This window comes from Sciurus carolinensis, chromosome 4, assembly GCF_902686445.1.
Source record: "Sciurus carolinensis chromosome 4, mSciCar1.2, whole genome shotgun sequence".
NCBI lineage: Eukaryota > Metazoa > Chordata > Mammalia > Rodentia > Sciuridae > Sciurus > Sciurus carolinensis.
The window spans coordinates 67,831,824-67,856,796 of NC_062216.1; the positions used below are offsets into that span (position 1 = coordinate 67,831,824).

At 36.0% G+C, this 24,973-nt stretch overlaps 1 protein-coding gene across 1 annotated transcript in view; it reads right to left on the bottom strand.

Annotated features, from left to right (window-relative positions):
- Nucleotides 1-555: 555 nt before the first annotated feature.
- The window catches only part of LOC124983001 (uncharacterized), a 53,703-nt gene continuing 29,285 nt past the window's right edge, over nucleotides 556-24,973 (bottom strand). Inside the window, exon 5 of the mRNA XM_047549845.1 lies at nucleotides 556-632. Within this exon, the coding sequence (XP_047405801.1) occupies nucleotides 621-632 (12 nt within the window). The 3' untranslated portion in view covers nucleotides 556-620. The remainder of the gene's footprint in view (nucleotides 633-24,973) is intronic.

Genomic DNA, 24,973 nt, shown 5'->3' on the forward strand with positions numbered 1-24,973 from the left:
ACAGAACATGAATTAAGGTAATAGTTTATCAGAGTAACCTCTTCTTCAAGGGATTCGAAAAGAAAGAGTATACCATGCCATATTCATCTCTAGAGGAGAGTGAGAAGGATACCACTGTCTTGAATTATAGTACTTATATGTACATTTCTTTATTTTCCACTAAACAGAGCAAGAATCATGCCATTTTTATCAGTGATCCTTAGAGCTTGCCCACTCAAAGTGTAGTCTCCAGATTAGCTGAGTATGTATCAATTTGAGAACTTATTAGAAATGCAGAATCATGGATCCCACTCCAGATCTACTAAGGAGGAATCAACATTTTAACAAGATTCTCAAATCCATCTGTATGAATTTGTATACTTATTAAAAAATAGACTTAGTTATAATCAGGTGGCTTGGCATTTTATATCACATCAACAAAAAGCAGTCGTATACTGAGTTTTGAAATGCTCTGGGTTTTCTTATTTTCACTCATTTGTAGAAAACTCTTATGACTTATAACTTTTTGAGGGCTTATAGTTTGAATGTTCTAAGTACCTTGAATAATATTACCTTCTGCATTACAGGCAGGAGTCATCAAAGGTCCAGCACAGATGCCTTTTTCAGGTTCATTCCTTCTGTCAATGTCTTGTCTGTAGGGTATGAGTCAAGTAATTAAGAAAGAAACTTTCAAGGTTAGATGAAAGTTGTGGATATAATACTATAAAGCTTAATATGAGCAAAGTATTAACTATTTCAAATTTCTATGTTTAAAAATGTAATTAAATATTTCTCTGGACACTTTCAACAACCTAATAATTTTAATACCACTATTTTAAAAACATGGAAAGTCACTTTCAAGTATTCCACCATTAAGTATTTTGTAAGACATTTTGAAAAGCACTAAGGTTAAACTTTATTGTACAGAAAATATATTTTATATTTGTAGTTTTAAAGAGAAATACTCGTGGAAACAAAATGTGATGCTATGTACTCCTGGGTATTAAGAAATTAATGTGAGTGGTAAAAGTTTCTTATCAAATAAACTTTACTTTCCTAATTTAAAAAATAATCTGCTATTAATGTAGAAAACCTAAAATTAACATAATAATAACATAATCTAATGATTCAGAGTGCTCCTTTCCTAATTGCTTTCATTTATTTTAGAACTAGTGTAATTTAAAAGAACTATTTGGTTTTCAATTGCATATTACTATTATATAGAAATAGTTGATTATTCTGTCCTGAACTTATAACTTTGCTAAACTCACTGACAGTAGGAGTTTTTCTTTTTTTCTTGTAGATTCCTTGGAATATTCTATGAGAAAAGCATTTTGTCTGCAAACTGGTATCATTTCTTTTCTTCTTTTTTGAAATGTATGTTTTCCTTCTTTTTTTCTTGCCTTACTGCATTGGCAAAGACTTTCATTATGGTGTTCAATAAGTATGGGGAATGAGAGAGAGATGATTACCCTGCATACATGTATGATTACACGAGTGGTATGAATCGACATCATGCACAACCATAGAAATGAAACGATATACCCCATTTATGTACAATGAATCAAAATGCAGACTGTAATAGAAAAAAATAAGTATGGGGACAAAGGACATTTTTACAATGTTTCCAATCTTAGGAGGAAAGCATTCAGTTTTTTCTATCAAGAAATCAAGAACGATTGTAGCAATAGGGTTTTTGTTTTTCTTTCTTGTAGATCCTCTATAAAGGTTGCAATAATTTCCCTTGTATTTCTAGTTTTCTGAGTTTCTTTTTTAAACGATGTCTGGGTACTAAATTTTGTCATGGTCTTTATGTACCAGGTAATCTCATCAGTTGAATTTTCTTTTTTAGATTAAAAATACAGTGCATTGCTTTGATTTTTTTGAATAATTAATGAGCCTTGCATTCCTAAGATAAACCCCAACTGATTGTGGTATATTATTGTTTTTATACACAGATTGAATATTCCTTATCCAAAATATTAGAAGTGTTTGGAGTTTTTTAAATAATTGCATATACATAATGAGATATCTTGGGAATGAACACAAGGCTAAACCGAATTCATTTATGTTTCATATATACCTCATACACATAGAACAAAGGTAATTTTATAAAATATCTTCAGTGTGCCTGCATTTTGACCATGACTTGCCAAAATGAGGTCAGGTGTGGAATCTTACACTTGTGGCATCATGTTGACACTCAAAAAGTGTTGTGTTTTGGAGTATTTGAAATTCAAATATGTGGATTAGGAATGTTCAACATTTATTACTGAATTAGATTTCCTAATCTTTTGTGTAGTATTTTTGCTCCTATATTTTTGAGAGATAGCAGTCTAATTTTCTATTTTTGTATTTTATTGTTTGGGTGATGGTAGTTTCAGAAAATAGGGTAGGGTACATGTCCTTGCCTTATATTTCTTGAAAGAGATTGATGGTATTGTTTCCTCTAAATATTTGGAAGCATTAACCAGTGAAATCATCTGGACCCAAAGATATTTTTTTCTGAACTGTTTTTCGTTTTATTTTTATGGTGCTGGGGATTGAATCCAGGCCTCTTCCATGCTAGGCAAGTGCTCTACCATGAGCTACATCTCCAGCCCCATTAAAAAACAAAAAACAGAAACAAAAAAACCTCCATAAGTTTAATTCATTTAATAGTCACACAAGTATTTAAGTTATCTATTTAATTTTTGGCAAGTTTTGAAGTTTGTGGTTTTTCAAAGAATTATTTCATCCTAACTTTATAAAATTTATATACAGAGTACTTCACATTATTCATCTATTTAACATTTGTGAGGTCTATTATGACATCCCCTTTCATTGCTGATATCAATAACCTGTCTTCTTTCTCTTTGTCAGTCTCACTAGTTTTATAATATTCACTGATTTTTCAAATAAGCTTTTACTTTCAATGATGTTATTTTTCTGGTTTCAAATTCAATTATGTATGTTCCTATTATTTCCTTCTGTTTGCTATAAGTTTATTTTGCATTTCTTATTCTAGTTTTCATGAGAAGCTTAGATTATTGATTGAGACACAGCTCTTTTTTCTAACGTGTGCATTTAATAAAAAATTTCCACTAAGCATTAAGGTGCATCCTATGAATTTTGATAAGTTGCGATTTTTGTTGTTGTTTATAATATTTTCTGATCTCCTTCAGACTCCCTCTTTGACCACTGTATTATTTATAAGTGTGGTTTTAAATCTACATGTGTTCAGAGATTTTTGTTTTTATTCCCCTGATTCTTAGTTTAATTCCATGAAAGATGTTAAATTTGTGACCCAGGATATGGTCTCTCATGATGAATGTTCATGTGCACTTCCAAAGGACATATATTCTGTTGTTTAGTGGAACAATTTGCTATGTGGAAATTTCTTTAGGTTAAAAAAATTAATGATTTTTGGTTTTCATTTCACAGAAGCTTATTCATTTTTCATGGAATGAGTAGACACTGGATCTGAAGTGGAAATCATCTCTGATTCACTCTATTTTCTCTTCCTTGAAGAACCATTTAGCTGGGATAGATTCAAACAGAAAAACTTTTTCTCAGCAAAGGAAACTATCAAAAATGTGAAGAGAGAGCCTACAGAGTGGGAGAAAATCTTTGCCACACAAACTTCAGGTAAAGCGTTAATCTCCAGAATCTATAAAGAACTTAAAAAACTTTACACCAAGAATACAAATAACCCATTCATTAAATGGGCTAAGGAAACAAGCAGACAATTCACAGAAGATCTATAAGCACTCAACAGATATGTGAAAAAAATGTTCAAAATCTCTAATAATAAGAGAAATGAAAATCAAAACTACCCTAAGATTCTATCTCACCCCAATTAGAATGGCTATTATCAAGAATACAAGCAACAACAGGTGTTGGCGAGGATGTGGGGAAAAAGGTACACTCATACATTGCTGGTGGGGTTGCAAATTAGTGCAGCCACTCTGGAAAGCAGTGTGAAGATTCCTTAGAAAACTTGGAATGGAACCACCATTTGACCCAGCTATCCCACTCCTTGGACTATACCCAAAGGAACTGAAATCAGCATACTACAGTGATGCAGCCACATCAATGTTCATAGCTGCTCAATTCACAATAGCCAGATTGTGGAACCAACCTAGATGCCCTTCAATTGATTAATGAATAAAGAAACTGTGGTATATATACACAATGGAATATTACTTGGCCATAAAGAATAATAAAATTATGGCAATTGCAGGTAAATGGATGCAGTTGGAAAATATCATGCTAAGTGAGATAAGCCAATCCCAAAAAACCAAAGGTGGAATGATCTCTCTGATAAGTGGATGATGACACATAATGGGGGATGGGAGGGAGGCAAGAATAGAGGAAGGATGGATTGTATAGAGGAAAAAGAGGGTGGGAGGGGGTGGGGTGAAGGAAAAATAACAGAATGGGACAAACATTACCCTATGTACATGTATGATTACACAAGTGGTGCGACTTTACTTCATGTACAACCAGAGAAACAACAGTTGTAACCCATTTGCGTACAATGAATCAAAATAAATAAATACAAAGAGCAATTTATCTTACAACAGAAAGGATATCCTCTACCCTAGGTTTTAGAGGTGTCTAAAAAGAACATAAAAATTCTTCAATTGCACAAGTATGTGAGGATCATGTTGTGTTGTATTGCTGCTGTTTAAAAAGGGAAGAAGAGCCAAATACAGATCCTAAGTCAAGAGAGAACAGCGAGATTTTGGGGTAGGGTTATTTTCCATCACATGAAAGTCAGAAAATGCTGGATGCAGTTATAATATGATTCGGGTGGAGAGAAAATTGGAGGTAGAGCTGGGTGCAGTGGTACATGCCTGTAATCCCAGCAGTTTATAAGGCTGAGCCAGAAGGATGGAGAGTTTAAAACCAGATTCAACAAAAGCTAGGGGCTAACCAACTCAGTTGGACCCTGTCTCTAAATAAAATACAAAATAAGGTTGGGGATGTAGCTTAATGATTGAGTGCCCCTGAGTTCAATCCCTGGTACCCCTCCCAACCAAAAAAAAATGTCAGGTGAATACAATTAAGAATTAATGCCTTACAATTGGATTAGATCACCCAGAAGTTATAGAAAGAGAGAGTGCACTAGCACTAGCATGCACAATATTCCTAGAAATTCTTAGAGGAGTGTGATACAGTTTCAAACTGGATTTGCATATTTCTATTGTGTCTTCCATAATTTTTTTGATTCATGCACTGTGTTGTCAGATACATGCATGTTTAGAATTGTTATGCCTACTCAGTAAAATTATCTCTTTTATCATTGTCAGTGTGCTTTGTTAGTTAATTTACTTTGCTCTGAAATTCACTTTGTACAAAATTAGCATAGTTGTTCAGTTTTTCTTTTCAGAGTACTGGGGGTCAAACCCAGGGCCTCATGCATGCTAAGCTCTACCACCACTATATTCCCAGCTCCTGAAAGTCTTCACTTCCTAACGTTTTACTTTCTTTCTTAACACAGAAAATTGTGCAAATCTAGTTTGAAAGAATATGTCAGAGAGATTAAAGTTAGACCAAGGAAATGGTGAAGAACAGTAAATGTAAATAGATATTTCTGCCTGGTTCACAATGGAATATATATCATGATTTTGAAAATGCACATTGATGACATCTTAAAGAACTTATGGGAGGTCCATATCTGAGGATAATTACTTTCAGGAAGAAAAAGAAAAAAACTTAAGTTGATTAAAAAATAAAAGATAAAAATGGAAAAGCTTATTTTATCTTATACTAATAAAATATGAGTTTGGGAATATAGCTCAGTGGTAGAGTGCTTGCTTAGCATATATGAGACCCAGGTTTCAATTCCCAGCATCTGCAAAAATAAATAAGTAAACACACTTATTTTCTACATAAAATTTCTTCTCAGTGTAAATTCTTACAAGGAACAAAGAGTAAATCTACTTGATTTGGGGAGTAGGGAGTAGGGAGTAGTCCTTATTTTCCTGACCAAATTGTTTAGTAGCATGATGTGGTATCTTTACCTTCTTATTTAATTTCACAGTATTCATGGTCACTTTTAAAAAAATAATTATACAAGATCTTCCTCATTTTTCTTGAGGACTTCTACTAATACTTTGATGTACTCATTTGCAGTTCATTTTATTTCATTATCCTCATGGAATTTCTTTTTCAATTAATTGGTATAAACATCATATTTTCATTTATCAGTGGTTTTCAGACATCTGAACATTTTTCCAACATCTTTTTATCAATTTCATTAAAAAAATTTGGTATGATGTTCAGTTTTGAAATGTTTGTATTAATGTGTTGAATATTTAGCTAGCTGATCATCAGTGGAAATACTGATGAACTAGCACTTCATAGATGGAAATAAATGCTAGTTATTCTCTGGAGAGTGGTATTTAAATAGGATTGAGTTTACAATAGTTAACTAATTCTTAAAAATATTTCATGTTATGAAGATTTTGGTTGCTCCATATAAACTCATAACTTCAGGTTCTCATAGTAAGTATTTGGTTAATAAGAACTTCCTATACCTGAAATTTTATCTTTGATCACAATTTATAAAGTGTGAATGATCTGAGCTTTGAACAGGACAGATACCAAGCAAACAGTAATGCAACATAAAGTCCATTAATAAAGATTTAATGGTTTCAGAAGATACAATATGAATAAATCTTTATATATGAAATTATACTTTTATGTTTTTTAATTTGACTTAGTTAAGAAAATCATACTCCTTGCTCAGACACTATTCTTTAAAATACATACACTTTGGGATTCTGAATTTTGTAAGGTTTATGTTTTACTAGTTCTAGTACTAGAGAACTATAATTCCATAAAAGAGCTATGAATATATAAAGAACTTATTTCCTCACAATGTTTGACACATAAAGCCATAATAAAATGTAATTTTTCTTTCACAATAAGCATCAGTAGGTTAGAAAAAAATTTTAAAAAGTAGACTATGTTAGGATGGAGACAATGGAAATAGACTTTTTGTTCTTCCACTTGTATTATCTATCTCAAATTATCTCCACTAGCTTTCTTAAACATAACCTTAAATTCAGTGGAAACCTGTAAATATCTTCAGTTACCAAGTTGCTGATAACATTTTCATTTTCATGTTCTAAAAGAGCTTAAAACTATCTTCTTTGGAAATATTTAAAATTTGTGGATTTTAGTAATAGACTAAGACTTAGAAAAAAAAATGTGTCTCTAGGGAATTTCTAGTTTATAGGCAGGAAACTGAAAACACCTGGTGGGCCTAATCTGAGCTTAACCAGTTCTACCTAATACACATTAAATCTAGCTTAAGAGCTCAACACATGTAAATGCTCAGTCTACTCTACATTTATTTCAGTAAGATGCAGAAGTGAACTTCCTACACATGTGCCATATGTTTTCCTCTCAGGCCAAGTTAACAAGAATTAAAAGACTGAGATGAATAAATAAGGTCAATTTAGGCTAAGTCAAATTAGACAACAGAATAATTGTCAGATTTTCTGTTGGCAGGGACAGTTTGTTTTGAGCCAATCTCACATATTATAGGCTGTAATTTTTTTTTTTCTGGTAGGTCTATTGCCAGGCATTCTGTTGACAATTTCTTTGTTTTATAAACCCTGAAAATTTTATTCAGTTATATTTTTTACAGACACACAAGATTCTGAATGCATGGATATTTTTTCTCTTGTTCCTACTTAAAGGAAAATTGCTTAGATGAGAATCAAGTAAATCAAGCCAAAATTTAACAATTTTTAACAGGATAGTATTTCATTTGGAGTTTCTTAGATATGAACTCAGATAAAATAAATAGCAAACTAATCAGTATTATAAAGAATTTATGATAGTAAACATCAAAGTAGATAAATTTGCTGTAAGTACAATCTTCAGTTGCTCTATAATAAGGAATTTTAGACCTTGAATATATAGAATCTAACACAAATGAGAAAATTGAGGCAACTAGAGAAGTTGATTTATTGGAAATATAACAATTAGCTTAGGGTAATACCAAGTCCAAAGGTAATTATGCCCTTCTCATCCTGAGGGAATTTTTTTGTAAGCTGTGCTTTGAATTGTGTGGCTTTTATATAAGAAACCAGACATTTGAATAAATATTAATGACATATAACAAATAAAGTCTCAGTCAGCCAGGTTGAAAAGATGAAAACCTACCATTTAAATTATTAATGAAATTAAAAGAATGAAGTCTAAAAATAAAAACATAATGGCTAGTCCATTCACATAATGGTATAAAAATCTCATTTAAACCCTTAGGTGTTGTAACTGCTTTATTTTGGAACTCCTAATTCTTTTGTATGTTCATTGCCTACTTTACACCCTTTTCAGACTTCTAGAGATCACCTGTATTCTTTGGATCATGTCTTCTTCGTTCATTTCCAGCAGTGGTGATTTCAGTCCTTTTCACACTGAATCACTCTGACCTCAATTTTTCTCTGTTATCTACATTTAAGGATTATAGTAGACCTACCTTGATATCCAGGTTAATATTCCCTATTTCAAAGTGATGTGATTAGCAGTCTAAATTCTATCTGCTACCTTAATTCCCCCTTTGCCATGTAATTTAACATATTCATAAATTCTAGAGATTAGGACATGGACATCTCTAGAAGGTCATTCTGCCTACCATATACTCTAATCCCTAAAATGGCTTCTATCTACAATTAGAATGAAGACCTAATTGCATGGCCTACTAAAGTTCTACATAATTAAACCTCCTCCCCCTGCTGACCCCTTTTACAGTAGATCTATATTGGTTGTCTCTTACCTGAACCTCTCAAACTTGTTTCCACCCTTGGGCCTTTGTATGTACAGTTTACTTCCCACGGAGTATTCTGTCACCTTACAATATCTTCACATAAATGACTAACCTTGTCCCTCTGGTCTCAAATACAACCTTCCAGGGCAGATTTCCATGATTACCAACTCTTTACATTTTTCCTAATATTTACCATTAATCAAAAGACTTTTTCACATCATTTTGCTTATTTTTTATCTATATCATTTCTGTTCCCAATACAAGTGAGAACTCCAAGAGAACAGTGGGACTGGTACCCCAATATATTGCCTACCTATTATGTGTTAACTACATCATCCACCATCACAGGCATCGTGATGTGGCTTGGAGAAATTATAATATCTAAGATAGTCATGGTGTTCCTACCTTCACAAAGTTTACAGATTAATGAGAAAGCAGATATTAATCGAATAACCATGTAATGAAATTACAAATATGACAGTTTTAAAGGCTTTGTAGTGTGTTTTAGCATCTATTGGAACTAGTACCTCCCTATAGTTTCTCTTTTTTAGAGTTTCCTTGGATATTTTTATATGCTTTTTTATGTATGAACTTTAATATCAAATTTTCTAACTCCATAAAAGCATGCATTTTTATTGGGATTACATTAAACTTATAAATTTTTTAATATATATGTTTTTAGTTGTGGATGGACACAATATTTATTTGTTTATTTTTATGTGGTGTTAAGGACTGAACCCAGTGCCCCACACAAGCGAGATGAGCACTCCAGCACTGAGCCACAGCCCCAGCCCAAAGATATAAATTAATATAGGGAGAATTGACATGTTAATAATGTTGAGTGATCTAAGAATTCCACTTGTTCAAGGCTATTTTATGTTTCAGTGTCTTAAAGTTTCTGGCATATAAATTTTACAAGTTTGTTATGTTTAATACTAAGTATTCAATTTTCATCTTATTAAAATTGTAAATGGGAATTTAGTTTTTCATTAACACTTTTGTCCACTAACTGATTATTGCTTGTATATGTGAATGTTATTGACTTCTGTGTGTCAATTTTATATTATCCACCTTACTAAACTTCTAAAATATTTGAATTAGTTTTATCATTGATTGCATTATTATTGATTTTATCATTGTCTTTCTGCAAAATGGAGATAGGTTTTGTTTTTGTTGTTGTTTTTTTGTTCCTAAGCACTGTTTTGAACCCAGAGGCATTTTACTCCCATGCTACATCTCCAGTTCTTTTATTTATTACTTTTGAGACAGGATACCACTAAGTTGCTGGGGATGACCTCAAACTTGCCATCTTCCTGCCTCAGGTTCCCAAGTTTCTGGGATTATAGGCATGTGCCACCGTGCCTGGCTTGGAGATAGTTTCATTTACTTATTAGCTTTTATGCCTCTAAGTTCAGAAAGTAGCAAATTTGGATAGATATGAAACATATCTTTGCAGGCCATATGATCCGTGTTATGGGGCGCAACTTAAGAATAGACCCATCACCACTGAGAAGTCCAAATTTGAAAGTCTTTATTAAGCTGGCCAGCTGACTGTTTCACACAATGCCCCCCAAAAATGGCTATTGGGAGAACAGCCCCAACCATAGGGTTGTAGGGGTTCTTACATCAAAAATCATATCAATCATAAATGTCTGTTGCTGTGATTCAAAATTACAAACTATCATCATGAGATCATCAACAGAGGGGGAAGTGGGTCAAAATGATCCTTACCTAGGTACAAACTAAAGAATGGTTACTAACATCCACACAATCACTGTTCACATGGTACATTGTTTAGGAGCAATAGGAATCAAAAGAGAGCAATTTTTCTTTACATAGGAATTTTCATTTTTGTATTGCTAAACATGTCACCCTAAGTAACTGATGATGGGCACAGAGGCAGGGTGTTCCCATGGGAGAAGCTTATTTCCTACATAACATGGAGTCTCAGAGCAAAATGGAGTCTGTTTAGTCATTTCCCTTAGAGTCTGGCCTATAATATTCTCATGGAGCCAGATCTGTCAGCCCATCACAATCTGACTATATTAAACCACAGGCAATAATCAGTCAACTTTATTTACAGAAACAGGCAGCAGGTTCAATTTGGCCCATGAGGCATTGTTTGCCAACCCTTGCTTCAGTTGACTTATCAAGTTGTATTGACTTATCAAGTTGTATCAAAAGTTTGCCTCTAGTGCAGCAATGAAAATAGTAGAAACAATGATATCCTTGTGTTCTTTCTGATCTTAGTGGAAATGGTCTCATCGATGTCCCATTAAGAGAGATACTAGTATTAAGAATAAGTTATATATTTTTTCTTATGTTAAGAAAGTATCCTCCAGTTTCATTTTCTTGAGTATTTCAATAAGGAATAGGTGTTGAATTCTGTCAAAATGTTTTAAACATCTATAATCATTTGGATTTTATTCATTTTAGATCTCTTAGTTTGATGTATGACATTAATGGATTTGATAAAATGAACTAACTTTGTATTCCCAGGATAGATTCAGGTGTTAGATTTTGTTTGTTAATGTTTCACCATTGGTATTCATGAATGATATTGTTTTTTAGTTTTTCTGTATTATAAAAAGTTCTTTATTTTCAATCCTTTGGTATTATTTGTGGAATATTGGGAACACCTGATCTTTGAAGGCTTGGTAGTATTCTCCTATCAAACCAATTGGGCCAGTTGCTTTTTCACAGGGTAATTCCTAAATAACTTTGTTGATTAATTTGTGGAATTTCGTGTGCTTCAGATTTCTAAATTGAATAGTAGCCACTTTGGGAAATATGTATTTGCCTAGGACATTATTTTAATTGCAAAGAAATTTTAAAAGTAGTCTCATAATTTTTTAAAACTCTGTGGTTTAAATGTTTAATTACTTTACCTATGCCGTTTCCTTTTCTGCATTTTAGTATTTATATTTTCTGTCAAGGTACTAATGTTTTTTCAAAAACATCTCTATTTGATAGTCAGGGCTATAGTTTTTTTTTGTTTGTGTTTGTCTTCTACCTAATACGTTAGTAAACTCTGGCTGACAGGCTAGTTGCTTGTTTTTGTAAATAAAGTTTTATTGACCCACAACTGCATCTGTTCATTTATAAATTGTCCTTGGCTGCCTTGGTGGTGCAGAAGAGTTGAGTGGTTGCTGCATAGAACATACGGTCCACAACTTAAAATATTTACACTAGTCATTTAGGAAAAGTTTGCCAGTCCTTGCTCTGTCTCATTAATTTCTGCCTTTATCATTATTAATTCTTTCCTTGTGATTTATTTTAGTTTGGTTTCATGATTTTTAATGTCTTTGAGTTGCACTTCATTTATTCTTTCATTTGTTTCTTGATAAAAATATTTAGCACTATTGATTTCCATGTAGATATGAGTTTGTCCAGATGAACCCAACTTGCTACGTGTAACTATAAAGCTCTAATTTTATAAAAGTTCCAATGGAAGTGGTGTTGGCTTCTTAAAAAAAAATGCTTAGCACCATCAGTTTTCCTCTATTAACTCGTTATTTTAAATATTACTTTTAGAATTTCATGTTATATTTTCTCTTTTACCTGAGTTGTTTAATAGAAATCATAAAAATTTCTAGAAGGAAGGGCATTTTGAATCTTGTTTAAAATTCCTAGTGTCAGCCAGGCACAGTGGTGCACACCTGTAAGCTCAGTAATTCAGGAGACAGAGATAGGAAGATTAAAGTTCAAGGCCAGCTGCAGCAACTCAGGGAGACCCTCAGCAATGTTGCAGGACCCTCTCTCAAAATGAGAAAGAGTTGGAAATGTAGCTCAGTGGTCAAGAACCCTGGGTTCATCCCAAGTATTCTCTTCCCCCCAATTCTACTGAAAGTACACTGTGATTAGAGACCTTCAATCTTTATTTTTTCTTGTTTTGGAAGGGGTGGTGGTTCTGGAGATTGAACCCAGGTGTGCTCTGACACTGAGCTACCTTTTCATTTTTATTTTTCGACAGGACCTTACTAGGTTATCGAGGGTCTTGCTAAGTGGCTGAGGTTGATCTCAAACTTGTAATCCCCCTGCCCCTCTACCACTGAGCCACAACCCCAGCCCCAGACGTATTTTTCTTCAGGTCATATACTCTATGTTGAGCAGATTAGCTAAATATCATCTGAAATGTGGAACGAAGTTTAGGTATAGAAGACAGGTATTTTTTTGTGACTAGTAGTTTAGCAGTTCATGAGATGAAATGGGGATCTACGCCTTGGTCTGCCTCCTGTCCCTGGAAAGCATGTCAGCCCCAGTCTCTTTTTTCAGATACATTTCCTCCTGGCCTCTCCACATGTATGGCAGGGCAAGGAGTCAGAAATCCTGGGTGAGGGTCTGCTTGGGACCTACTGTCTCTGAGCATTTACTCCTAGAGCCCCAGTGTCTCACCTGAAAATATCTGCTCCACCTTGTTTAAGCTCCTTTTGGGGTCATGAGGCATGACAAGTAGAATCTCATGGTAAATTCTATAGTGGAGATTCAGAATGAAGTAAGTTCTCACAGTTCTTACCAAAAAGAATACTTGGCAGTCATGGAGCTGTTTTTCCCCAAAAAAAGTAAGGTTGAAAAAAAAATCAAAACTTATCCTTAAGGCTGCTCAAATAGAAATAGTTTGTAAGTACCGGAAAAGGTTTTTCAAACTTTAACATAAGAAGACCTCGAAAGCTTTAAAAGGAAATACAAAACCACTCCAAGAAAACAAAAACAAAACAAAAACACAAAAATCCCTTAAGCATTCTCTTTGTTTCTCAGTGACAATTTCCCAAACTATTCTAATCCACATTGATTCTCAAGGGAGAAACCAGTACCAAAGCAAGGATGGAGATGTTTCATTTCTCTACCACTGCTGTGAAAATACCCTTATGCTAATTTTAAGCTATAGGATTTTCTAATAAAAACAACCAGAATGTGTTAGGCATGATTATTCTGGACTCTGTCTTTCTGTGTGTTGCATCTGTTCATCTACCTCGCCAATTTCCAAAGGATTAGGGATGTTTTTAATAAGTTGAAGACAAAATGAATGAGGACAAGGACAGCCCCTATTTGATTTTTGTGTGATAGATAGGGCAGTGGTTCTATTAAATAGCCTTGTTTGTCTCTGTTCTGTTTTGGGGCCCAGGTACATGATTCCTATTTTTAGCAGCTTTGTGGTACTGTGAATCTGAGATTTTTCAACCCCCAGTGAGTTGCTGCCCAGAGATATGTGACCCTGATGGGCAGGAATAGTCTAGTCTGTTCACCAGGAGAGGAGGGCTTAAAGGGGAGCTTTTGTGCTCAGTGAAAAAGTAAATGAAAACAAATCTTTATATAGAAATCTATGGAAATGTTTTTTCCTCTCTTCCCTGAAAGTCTTCATCTCATACCCAGGGAGGAGCTGGTGCTGCTGAAATGGGAATAGGGCCAACTCATTAGCCAGTTCCTCCTTTTTAAGAGCCATCCAAGGCATTCTGCAAGAGAGGGTTCTGGGTGGGTCAGCCTTAAGAATTAACATAACAACCTCCTCAAGGGCAGAAATGATGGATCAGAGAAGTCAATGGAGAACATGTGTTGTAAAAGGTGAGGGATACAAGGAGGAGATTTTGCTTCTTTTGGTGTAAGAAACTGGAAGGAAAGGTTACTTCCTCTGAAAGTGAGGAAGCAAAAGTTGGTATTTTCTTGATGAGAGATTGGATCAGAAATGTTCTATTCATTCACCATCTAACTACCTATCTATCTGTCCACCCACCTGCCCATCCTACCCATCCACCTGTCCATCCATCCAGCCAGCCAGCCATCATTCATTCATCCATCCATAAAAACATCCAATATATGTATAGAAGGCTAATTATGCATGAGGGCCTTTGCTAGATACTAGGGGAATACTACCCACTCCCAAGAAACCTATAGACTGGCAGGAGGAAGACAGATAGACAATCTTGCTACAAGATCCCTTCCAAGGTTAAGGTCTCAAGATTGCAATGAACCAGTACTTCTTCACAGTAGTCTCCGTGGGTCTCTTCTCCTGTGGAGATAGATGAGCATTCAGAGTATACCACAAGAAACAACACACAAAGTCAGGATTTTTGTTTTGGCCATGTGAGCACTCTCCTTTTCCTTTGCTGTTCCCTTTAGACCTAGACTTCTTTTGGAGTCAAGTCCTCCTGGTGTGTGGGCCTGAGGGTCCCAGTGATTGTTAACTCCCCAACCCCACCAGAGTGAAGATGCTTATCACAGAAAGCTATGATAGTTGCGTTTTTGGTTGCTGTTTAGATTTTCCAGTGTTCCATGAAAGCTCCTGAATCTCTTCCCTAAATAACAAAGTCCTGTTTGGTATTTGGTGAAATGTTTGGAGCACAGTGTTCAACCGTGTGGAACTAAGCTGCTGACAAAATACTGTCTCACCCATTCAATAATAATAGCTAACATTTGCATAGCACTCTACAGTTTAACAAAGCACTTTTAATGCGCCCAGTCTCATGGCTCATGGCAGCAGACATTTGAGATCTGAGGACAGGTTATCATGGCTGTGTCACCCAGAAACCACAGGCTACCTAGAGGAGCTAAACCACATTCTCCAGGACCCACAGCAGGTGAGGAAGGCCAATTGCAGTTCTTTTGATTCCAGGTCCTGAAATTTTCTTCAATGAGTTCACTTGTCCTTTGATCCCTGGTTTGATCTCTGCTTCTGGTCTTAACTCTCTGTAGTATGTCCCATATGAGGCCACAAGCTAAATCTCCTTAATCATGCCACTTCTCCACTTTAGCACCTAGAATGGCTGTTTCAGGGCTAAGTTGCAGGCTGTCAGTACCGAAGTCCCCTCTGCACAGCCTGGTCCTCTCACCATCCCAGACCTCCCTTCACTACCACCAACATACATTCTCTTCTCTATAGCAAGGCTGGACTTGATTCAAGCATGCCTTGACTGACTTTATGTCCAGGGGTTGCTTGGCCAGATGGAAAGCAGGAAAAGCACAACTCCTTTTTTTTTTGTCTTTTCTACTGTAGACTCTAAGATAGATTCTCAAGGGACTAGTTAAGTTGGCAGCAACCCCCTTCTGAATTTGGATTTCAGGGTCTGTAAATGAGTGAAGTGGGTATCTGTGTGGACATAACAGCATTACCATGAAGCCAAAAGCAAGAAGAGGCCCCATCACGAATACCTTGCAGGATAGGAACAGTCTGAAATAGATGCCGAGGGGGAAAAGGGATGTCTGTCAGTGGGTCCTGACTGTGATGCTCAGGGTACCTTGGAGCCCAAAATGGCCTGTGTGCCAGACATGCCCCACTCCATCCCATGGGAGTTGGTACAGCAGGAGCATGGTCACTCTTCTGCCAGTCTCCTCAGTGACCACAGATGGTTGCTCTGAGCTGTTCTCCTGGCAGATGCCTTTCTGTTGTCCTCAGACACTGGGTGAGGCCTGAGGGCATAGGGTTTGGGCCGGGAAGGGGAGCTTGAAATAGGTAGCTTTGATGTGGTGCACCTATATGGGGGGGGCCAGGGTCAGGAAGGCGTGAGAGTATGAGGCCTTGGGGGGTCGTCCGGAAGTGAAATAGGGGCGGTGAGGGCTCCTCCTAGGCCCAAAGACTTGACAGGGACCACCCTCTGCCTGTCTCTTCCCTTCCACAGAGCTAGTACACTGATCACTCTGAACTCTTTAACAGGTTTTATGGACTCACCTGATCATCTGACTATGAGTTATAAATCATTTTATGAAAAAATGCTTTCTTCCATTGTTTCTCCCCTGGATATGAGTAATAGCTTTTGCTTTAATTTAAAGAATAATTTTGAAATCATAAATTACACAAATCACATATAATCATTATAGAAAAATTAAAAGGAAGATTTTTAAAAGCAAAAGAGAAAAAAGAAATAAATCATTTATAATCTCAGATGTCAGGGACACTATGTCTTTCATGTGTATGTTCTTCCTGTGTTTACAATGCAGATATAGAAATATAGAAGTGTATATTTTTAAAAAATACTGTTACTTCACATACTTTTTCTTTAATGATATACCACAAATATACTCCTGTAATATTAAATATGGATCTCCTCAGTAATACTGAGTATTATGAAGACACCATCATTAAATCCCTATTTTAAATGCATTGAGGTTGCGTTCCCTGTTATTCAATAGCATTGTGAAGAATGACTTTATTCTTCTACATATACCCTTGTAGCATATGCATAATAAATAGCTTCATTCTACATACACCTTTTTGGAAATATTATTCTTGAGGATGAATTCTAGTTGTGGGATTTATAGGTGAAAATCATGCTTTTTGCTGTATTTTGCCAAAAGGTGTTTAAGAATCCCGATTCTGAACAGCAGAATATAAGAGTTCTTGGTTCCTCACACCCATGCCAACTGGCTGAGCATTACCTTTATACATCTGAAAGGAAACAAACACACAGGTGTATTACTGAACCAACCCTCATTCTTTAAAAGAATGAACCAAAAGCTGACTGTGAAATCTGACCAGACCTGAGCCTTGTATTTGTCTACCTGTGGTTAAGACAAACAACTCTGATGCAACAGAGGAATTTGGAGAATACCTGGAAATGTACTGAGAGGGGGTTGATATGATTCATATCTGAGATTTTTTTGTAAAGAGAGATCACAGTAAATTTATGCCTTGGGGACTTTTAATGAAATATTGCTTTAGGTGCCCTCAGAACCCTGTCAGGAGAAGTATATGTGAAGTAGGAAGCACCCTGGATTCAGTCAAGATACCAAGATGTGCCACTCCTTCCCTTTGTCACCTGGGATGAGGGCATTCTCCCAGCAGGAGGTGGTTTCCAGCAGCTGGAAGGAGCTTGGATGCTGGTTCACCACTCCTGAGTTCCTCCTCCAATGTTTCAGCTGTGTGACTTTGGGCAAGTGATCTGGAAGGTGCTTATGCTATCTGCTCCTAGGAATTTTTGTGAGGATTAGACAACACGGTACCAGCTTGGCACATAGTCATGGTTTTTCCTCTGCCCTTTCCCTTTTTCATCTGTTCAAATGAGGGATTCATTTATCTGATCTCTGAGAACCCTTTTGGATACAATTTTCTTCCATTCCAAGTCAACACCCCTGAGGATCTGCCTTTGGAAATGTAAATTTCCTAGGAGCCATAGAGTCTTTGCTCAGGGAGTCATGCTTTTCTGACTTTGCACTTTGCATCTTTGCAGAGGTTGTGTTTTAGTCAGCTTTTTCATTGCTGTGACCAGAGACATGATAAGAACAAATTTAGAGGAAGAAAAGTTTATTTGAGGGCTCATGGTATCAGAAGTCTCAGTCCATAGAAGACTGGAATGAATTCCTTGGGGCTCAGGGTGAGGCAGAACATCATGGAGGAAGAGTGCAGCAGAGGGAAGTGATTCACATGATGATCAGAAAGCAGAGAGAGAGAGAGAATGCACTTGCCAGATACAAAATATATATCCCAAAGTCACACCCCCAGTGTCCACCTCCTCTAGCCACACCCTTCATTTACCTTTAGTTCCCACTCAGTTAATCCCATCAAGGAATTAATTCACTGATTGGGTTAAGGCTTTCATAGCCCAATCATTTTGTAGCCCAATCATTTCTTGCATTGTCTCACACATGAGCTTTTGTGGGACATGTAATATCTAAACCATAACAGGTAGCCACTTGGGGTTCCCAGGGAGATGATTTCCTGTACAGCTTGCTCTACTGTAACATCATCCACATATTTCTTTGGCAGATGTTTGAGCTTTCTCCTTGCCTTGGTAGGGTTTGTCCTACGGTTTAGAAAGTGATTTTCCTAAGGCAAGACCATGTCTATCATGTTATTTGATACTCCCCTAATTGGTTGATAAGGAGTTTGACTGACAGGGACTGTCCCAGTGGGCCAGCCTCACTGCTCCTGGCTGTGAAGTCCTAATCTTAGAGGTTGGCATTACTTTATTGAAACTCATTTGTGCAACCCCTCACATCCTTATCCCCTCATAGCTGACACCCTGAGGTAATTGGGGAGGGATCCATCCCATACTGCTCAGGTTTCTACCTGCCCTGATGGGTTCATAAGCTAGAAAGGCCTGGAACAACATATTTCAAGCTCTGAAAGAACATTGTTGCCAACCAAGAATCCTATACCCAGCAAAACTAACCTTCAGATTTGAAGATGAAATAAAATCCTTCCATGATAAACAAAAGTTAAAAGAACTTACAAATAGAAAGCCTGCACTACAGAATGTTCTTAACAAAATATTCCATGAGAAGGAAATGAAAAACAACAATGGAGGTCAGCAAAGGGAGGAACTACCTTACAGAAAAACCACTCAAAGGAGAAACCAAGCCAACTTAAAAACCAAAAATAAGCCAAATGAATGGGAATACAAATCATATCTCAATAATAACACTGCATATTAATGGCCTAAACTCATCAATCAAAAGACATAGACTGGCAGAATGGATTAAAAAGAAAGACCCAACAATATGCTGCCTGTAAGAGACTCATCTCATAGAAAAAGACATCCACAGACTAAAGGTGAAAGGATGGGGAAAAAACCTACCATGTACATGGACTCAGTAAAAAAGTAGGGGTTTCCATCCTTATATCAGATAAAGTGGAATTGAAGCCAAAGTTAGTCAGAAGGGATAAAGAAGGACATTTCATACTGCTTAAGGGAACCATAAATCAGGAAGACATAACGATAGTAAATATTTATGCCCCAAACAATGGTGCCTCCCTGTACATCAAACAAACCCTTCTCAATTTCGGCAATCACATAGACCACAACACAATAATTCTGGGTGACTTTAACGCACCACTGTCACCACTAGATAGATCTTCCAACATAAACCAACCAAAGAAACCATAGAACTCAATAACACAATCAATAACCTACACTTAATAGACACATATAGAATATTCCATCCATCAACAAGTGGATTCACCTTCTTCTCAGCAGCACATGGAACCTTCTCGAAAATAGATCATATGTTATGCCACAAAGCAGCCCTTAGGAAATGCAAAAAAATAGAGATACTGCCTTGTGTTCTATCAGATCATAATGGACTGAGAGTAGGAATCATGACAAAATAAAAAAAAAAAAACAGAAATTACTCCAACACCTGGAGACTAAATAATATGCTACTGAATGAAACATGGATAAAAGAAAACATCAGGGAGCAGATAAAAAATTCTTAGAGGTCAATGAGAATGACGATACAACATATCAAAATCTCTGGGACACTATGAAAGCAGTACTACGAGGAAAATTCATTGCATGGAGTGCATTCCAAAAAAGAATGAATAGTCAACAACTAAATGACCTAAAATTACAGCTCAAAGCCCTAGAAAAAGAAGAACAGAATAACAGCAAAAGTAGTAGAAGAGAGGAAATAATTGAAATCAGAGCTGAAGTCAATGAAATTGAACAAAAGAAACTATTCAAAAAATTGACAAAACAAAAAGTTGGTTCTTTGAAAAAGTAAACAAAATAGACAAACCCTTAGCCACACTAACAAAGAGAAGGAGAGAGAAAATTCAAATTACTAAAATTTGTGATGAAAAAGGAAATCTCACGACAGACACCACTGAGATACACAACATAATTAGAAGCTACTTTGACAATCTGTATTCCAACAAAATAGAAACTACCAAAGACATTGACAAATTTCTAGAGACATATGCTCCACCCAAACTGAACCATGAGGATATACACAATATAAACAGTTCAATATTAAGCAATGAAATAGAAGAAGCCATTAAAAACCTACCATCCAAGGAAAGCCAGGACCAGACAGATTCTCAGCTGAGTTCTACAAGACCTTCAAAGAAGATCTCATTCCAATACTTCTCAAAGTATTCCAGGAAATAGAAAAAGAGGGTACCCTACCAAACTCATTCTATGAAGCTAATATCACCCTCATACCCAAACCAGGCAAAGACACATCAAGGAAGGAACATTTTAGACCAATATCCTTGATGAATATAGATGCAAAGATCCTTAACAAAATTTTGGCAAACCGTATCCAAAAACATATTAAGAAAATCATGCACCACGATCAAGTGGGGTTCATCCCTGGAATGCAAGGATGGTTTAACATCCGTAAATCAATAAACGTAATCCATCATGTCAATAGACTTAAGGATAAGAATCATATGGTAATTTCAAATGATGCAGAAAAAGCGTTTGACAAAATACAACACCCCTTCATGCTCAAAACACTAGAAAAAATAGGGATAGTAGGAACATACCTGAACCTTGTAAAGGCTATTTATGCTAAGCCCATGGCCAACATCATTCTTAATGGAGAAAAACTGAAACCATTCCCTTTAAAAATGGGAACAAGACAGGGATGTCCTCTTTCACCATTTCTATTCAACATTGTCCTCAAAACTCTAGCCAGAGCAGTTAGGCAGACTAAAGAAATTAAAGGGATACAAATAGGAAAAGAGGAACTTAAGCTGTCAGTATTTCCTGATGACATGATTCTATATTTAGAGGATCCAAAAAACTCCTCCAGAAAACTTCTAGACCTCATCAATGAATTCAGCAAAATATCAGGCTATAAAATCAACACGCATAAATCTAAAGCATTTTTTTTTACGCAAGCGATGAAACATCTGAAAGGGAAATGAGGAAAACAACTCCATTTGCAATAGCCTCAAAAAAAAAAATACTTGGGCATCAATCTAACCAAAGAGGTAAAAAAAATGTCTACAATGAAAACTACAAAACATTGAAGAAAGAAATTGAGGAAGACCTTAGAAGATGGAAAGATCTCCCATGTTCTTGGATGGGCAGAAGTAATGTTCTCAAAATGGCCATACTACCAAAAGTGCTATACAGATTCAATGCAATTCCAATTAAAATCCCAATGATGTACCTTGCAGAAATAGAGCAAAAAATCATGAAATTCATCTGGAAGAATAAAAAACCCAGAATAGCTAAAGCAATCCTTAGCAGGAAGAATGAAGCAGGGGGTATCGCAATACCAGAACTTCAACTGTACTACAAAGCAATAGTAAGAAGAACCCCATGGTATTGGCACCAAAATAGACAGGTAGATCAATGTTACAGAATAGAGGACATGGACACAAATCCACATAAATACAATCTTCTCATAGTAGACAAAGATGCCAAAAATATGCAATGGAGAAAAGATAACCTCTTCAAATGGTGCTGGGAAAACTGGAAATCCATATGCAACAGAATGAAATAAACCCCTATCTCTCACCCTGCACAAAAATCAACTCACAATAGATCAAGTACCTGGAAATCAGACCAGAGACCTTGCATCTAATAGAAGAAAAAGTATGTCCAAATCTTCACCTTTTGGTTTAGGATCAGACTTCCTTAAGAGGACTCCCATAGCACAAGAAATAAAAGCAAGAATCAGTAACTGGGATAGATTCAAACTAAAAAGCTTTCTCTCAGCAAAGGAAACTATCAGCAATGTGAAGAGAGAGCCTACAGAGTGGGAGAATATCTTTGCCACTCATACTTCAGATAGAGCACTAATTTCCAGAATCTATAAAGTCAAAAAACTGTACACGAAGAATACAAATAACCCAATCAACAAATGGGCTAAGGATATGAACAGACGCTTCACAGAAGATCTGCAAGCAATCAACAAACATATGAAAAAATGTTCAACATCTTCAGTAATAAGAGAAATGCAAATCAAAACTACACTAAGATTCCATCTCACCCCAATTAGAATGGCAATTATCAAGAATACAAGCAACAATAGGTGTGGTAGAGGATGTGGGGAAAAAGGTACACTCATACATTGCTGGTAGGACTGCAAATTAGTGCAGCCACTCTGGAAAGCAGTGTGGAGATTCCTTAGAAAACTTGGAATGGAACCACCATTTGACCCAGCTATCCCACTCCTTGGCCTATACCCAAAGGACTTTAAATCATCATACTACAGAGATACAGCCACATCAATGTTCATAGTTGCTCAATTCACAATAGCCAGACTGTGGAACCAACCTAGATGTCCTTCAATTGATGAATGTATAAAGAAACTGTGGTATGTATATGTATATATATACATATATATATATGTATATATGTATATATACATATATATATACACATACAATGGAATATTACTCAGCTATAAATAATAACAAAATTATGGCATTTGCAGGCAAATGGATGAAATTGGAGAATCATGCTAAGTGAGATAAGCCTATCTCAAAATTCCAAAAGGCGAATAATCTCACTGATAAGCAGATGATGACACATGGGGGGTGGAGAGAGGCAAGAATATAGGAAGGAGCGACTGTATAGAGGGAAAAAGGGATGGAGGGGTGGGGGAAGGAAAAAAGAACAGAATGAATCAAACATCATTACCCTATGTAAATGTGTGATTACGCAAATGGTATGCTGTTACTCCATGTACAAACAGAAACAACATGTATCCCATTTGTTTACAATAAAAAGAAATTAAAATTAAAAAAAAGTTGCTACTTCATATACTCTCATTGGAGGTACTTGTAAAACTTCTGCAACATTGTTCAGAGCACAGATGGGCAACCACCCATTCTGCCTTTGAGCCATATCCTGGACTGGAAGCACAGCTGCTGCTTAATGCACTTTTGGATAGTTTTTTATAATCACCTTTATCCTCTTATAGTTTTCTGCTGTGAAATCAAATGGGATATCTGTGTTATACTGAGGAGTATCCCTGTGCACAAATAAGGTTCCTCTATCAACACTCTGCACAGCTGTCTTATGAAAATTCCTAATATGTCTTCCTCACAGGTTGGTGACACCTGCTGCCCAGGCCCAGAACAGCAAGGAGAACATGGTTCTTGTTCTTCACCTTTCCCTACTTTTTCTTATTTTTTAAGAGAAATTTTTCAAAAGTAAAAATCAAAATAAAACAAAACATTTAATAAAACTACCAATAAGGGTATAAACAAAAATTTTTTTTTATACTGTACATGTATTGATGTTTTAAGCTAAGGGTTATTCTTTTTTTAATTAATGTTTATTGTAAACAAATGGAATATATGTTTTTTCTGTGTTTGTAGTAAAGGCATACCATTTGTGTAATCATATATTTACATGGGGTAATGTTGTTTGATTCATTCTGTTCTTTTTTCCCTTCCCCCACCCCTCCCACCCTCTTTTCCCTCCATACAGTCCCTTCTTCCTCCATTTTTGCCCCCTACCCCCCATTATATGTCAACATCTGCTTATCAGTGAGATCATTCTTCCTTTGGTTTTTTGAGATTGACTTTCTCACTTAGCATATTTTCCAATTTCATCCATTTGCCTGCAAATGCCATAATTTTTTTATTCTTTATGGCTGAGTAATATTCCATTGTATATATATACCACAGTTTCTTTATCCATTCATCAATTGAAGGGCATAGGTTGGTTCCACAATCTGGCTAAAGTGAATTGAGCAGCTAAGAACATTGATGTGGCTGCATCTTTGTAGTATGCTGATTTTAAGTCCTTTGGGTATAGGCCAAGGAGTGGGATAGCTGGGTCAAATGGTGGTTCCATTCCAAGCTTTCTGAGGAATCTCCACACTGCTTTCCAGAGTGGCTGCACTATTTGTAACCCCACCAGCAATGTATGAGTGTACCTTTTTCCCCACATCCTCGCCAAGACCTATTTTTGCTTGTATTCTTGATAATCGCCATTATAATTGGGTGACATGGAATCATAGGGTGGTTTTGATTTGCATTTCTCTTATTACTAGAGAATTTGAACATTTTTTTCAATGTATCTGTTGATTGCTTGTAGATCTTCTTCTGTGAAGCGTCTGTTCATTTCCTTAGCCCATTTGTTGATTGGATTATTTATATTCTTGGTTTAGAGTTGTATGAGTTCTTTATATATTCTGGACATTAGTGCTCTATCTGAAGTATGAGTGGCAAAGATTTTCTCCCACTCTGTAGACATTCTCTCCATATTGCTGAGAGTTTCCTTTGCTGAGAGAAAGCTTTTAATTTGAATCTATCCCAATTATTGATTCTTGCTTTTATTTCTTGTGCTATGGGAGTCCTGTTAAGGAAGTCTGATCCTGGACCAACATGTTGAAGATTTGAACCTACTTTTTCTTCCATAAGATGAAGGGTCTCTGGTCTGATTCCAAGGTGCTTGATCCATTTTGAGTTGATTTTTGTGCAGGGTGAGAGATAGGATTTTAGTTTCATTCTGCTGCATATGCATTTCCAGTTTTCCCAGCACCATTTGTTGAAGAGGCTATCTTTTCTCCATTGCACATTTTTGGCCCCTTTGTCTAGTATGAGAA